Below are 2,573 nucleotides of genomic sequence, written 5' to 3'. Positions count from 1 at the left end.
GAAAGCAGTCGAATCAGATAAGGTGGCTTGTCCATGCCTTATGTTCCACATATGATATCGCGATACAAAAGGATCATCAGCCGGAATCATCTCTGGCGTTCGTAAAGATCACGAACAAACTCTATTCGAGATAGGTAGTCGTCCCAGTGCTTTTCTGGACCGTCCGTTCCGGGTTCCGGTTTTTCCCCGAAATTAAACCGAATTAGGGTTAAATCACTTTATAAGAAGGAGATTAAGAACCCTAATAAAGTAGAGACCTTTTGGGAGCCGACTTTCATAGAATTCTAAGAGCTTTTGGTGAGATCCAAAGAGTTCAAGGAATTAAAAGTCTCGTTTTATCAAAGTGCACAAATCGAATAGAGATTCGAGTCCTAGCAGACAAGTTCCAACCGTTGGAATCCATCCCGAGGTGTGGATACGTGTAGAGGGTGAGGTAAACTTCCTCCCTAAGTGATCGGACGAATTCTTCAGTTGATACAGGCCCCGGATCGATTGAGGTAAGCGTTCTAACGTTTCTACGATTTCAATAGCAGCATGGTTCTAGGGTTTATTAAATTTTTGTTTTACATCCGCTGCGCAAACCCTAGAATCGATCTCTTAGGAATAGGATTCGCTCATGAGATCCCAGGAAACCCAACAGGACAAGCCACCTTATCTGATTCGACTGCTTTCTCGTTCACTGAGTTCGACTGTCTATAATAGACGACGTTCGTCTATAGTGCAGCAACACTTTTCTGCAGTCTCGCTCACACGAGGGGCCTAGTGATATCTCTCTCTTTTACGAGAGGTACAAATCCCGTCTTGACTATCTACAATCCAGTACATGATTCGTTTCGTACCTGATACACGCCTTTATAGTCCTCCTGTTACGCAGGACGTTTGACGTAATCAAAGTACACAACTCCTCATGTTGGATTCAGTAGATATCTCAGGTCTTAGGATCCAATCATGGAACCGTCATATGAGATTCAAGTCATGACGCTAGTCCATGTGACAATCTCATGCGGGTCAATCCAGTATTCCGTTCTCCAACGAATACCTATGATTGTGATCGTATCCAATACCTATGATCATCTATATGATCATCAATCACACATCATACTAGTCTTATTATGTCGTTATTCCCATAATGACACAAGACTAGGGAGTTTAGTATCATTCATAATGATACATAGATTTCATAACATATCTAGCATGCAAGAACATGTAATGAATAAAATACTCTCATAAAAACACATAGAAAGTATCAATACATCGAATGTATCTAAATAAAGCTCATAAACAGTACATCATAGAGCACTAAACCAAGAGGAAGTGAGATTCGATCGCCATGGACTTTGTAGTCGAATTACCCCTTACACCGATGAAGAAGAACGCCATTTGGGTAGTCGTGGATCGACTAACCAAATCTGCTCACTTCCTCCCTATACGCCAAGAGTATCTGATTGAGAGGTTGGCATGGATCTACATTGATGAGATTGTGAGACTACATGGGGTGCCGAGTGAGATCATCTCAGACCGAGATGCTCGGTTTACGTCACGCCTATGGAAGGCAATACAAGACGCGTTGGGGACGAAGCTGAAGATGAGTACAGCATATCATCCTCAGACAGATGGACAGTCGGAACGGACGATACAGACTTTGGAGGATATGCTTCGCGCATGTGTATTAGAATGGGGAGCGCCGTGGGATAAGTACATGACGGTGTGCGAGTTTGCATACAACAACAGTCACCATGCGAGTATTGGAGTACCACCGTATGAGGCATTATATGGGAGGCCATGCAAGACACCTTTGTGTTGGACAGAGATTGGGAGAGACGGGAATTCGGACCTGAGATTGTGGAAGAGACTACGGAAGTGATCTGAAAAATTCGAGTCAACCTGAAAACAGCACAGGATCGACAAAAAACATATGCCGACCAGAGGAGACGAGACTTCACCCTTGAAGTTGGAGATCAAGCATTCCTCCGAGTTCAGGCCATGCGAGGACACGCTAGGTTTGGACAGGGCGGGAAGCTGAAACCGCGATATATCGGACCCTATCCGGTGATTGGGAAGGTAGGCACAGTAGCATATCGACTCGGGTTGCCTTCAGAGCTGGGCAACATCCACGATGTATTCCATGTGTCGACGCTACGGAGATACGTAGCAGACCCTTCCCATGTGCTACAACCTCAGGAGTTAGAGTTCACGAATGCTACACATTTTCGAGACGAACCGCTACAGATAATGGACCGAAAGGTTAAGAAGCTGAGGACGAAGGAGGTGCCATTGGTGAAGGTATTGTGGAGAAGCCAAGGGGTCTCGGACATGACTTGGGAACCCGAAGAAGAGATGCGTAGCAACTATCCCTATCTTTTCACTTGATGTTGTACAACTCTTGTGTATGACGATGGATCGTATGGAACTCCTATCTGATGTATGACACTGCTGTAATGGAGGTGTTGGGTATTTTGCTATGAATACGAATGGATTGACGATATCATGTGATTCGAAATTCGGAGACAAATTCTCTTTAAGGGGGGAGGATTTGTAATAACCTGAATCCGATTTGGGATATTTAATTAAAA

General features: G+C 44.3%; 1 protein-coding gene across 1 annotated transcript; it reads left to right on the top strand.

Annotated features, from left to right (window-relative positions):
• The first annotated feature begins 1,983 nt into the window (after nt 1-1,983).
• LOC109116163 lies at nt 1,984-2,370 on the top strand. The gene has a single exon (XM_019201098.1). It carries the CDS (start codon nt 1,984-1,986, stop codon nt 2,368-2,370), a length of 387 nt encoding a protein of 128 aa, XP_019056643.1.
• The last annotated feature ends 203 nt before the right edge of the window (nt 2,371-2,573 follow it).

Source organism: Tarenaya hassleriana, unplaced genomic scaffold (genome assembly GCF_000463585.1).
Source record: "Tarenaya hassleriana unplaced genomic scaffold, ASM46358v1 Cleome74, whole genome shotgun sequence".
In the NCBI taxonomy this organism is placed as follows: domain Eukaryota; kingdom Viridiplantae; phylum Streptophyta; class Magnoliopsida; order Brassicales; family Cleomaceae; genus Tarenaya; species Tarenaya hassleriana.
This window is presented reverse-complemented; position numbering and strand designations above follow the sequence as displayed.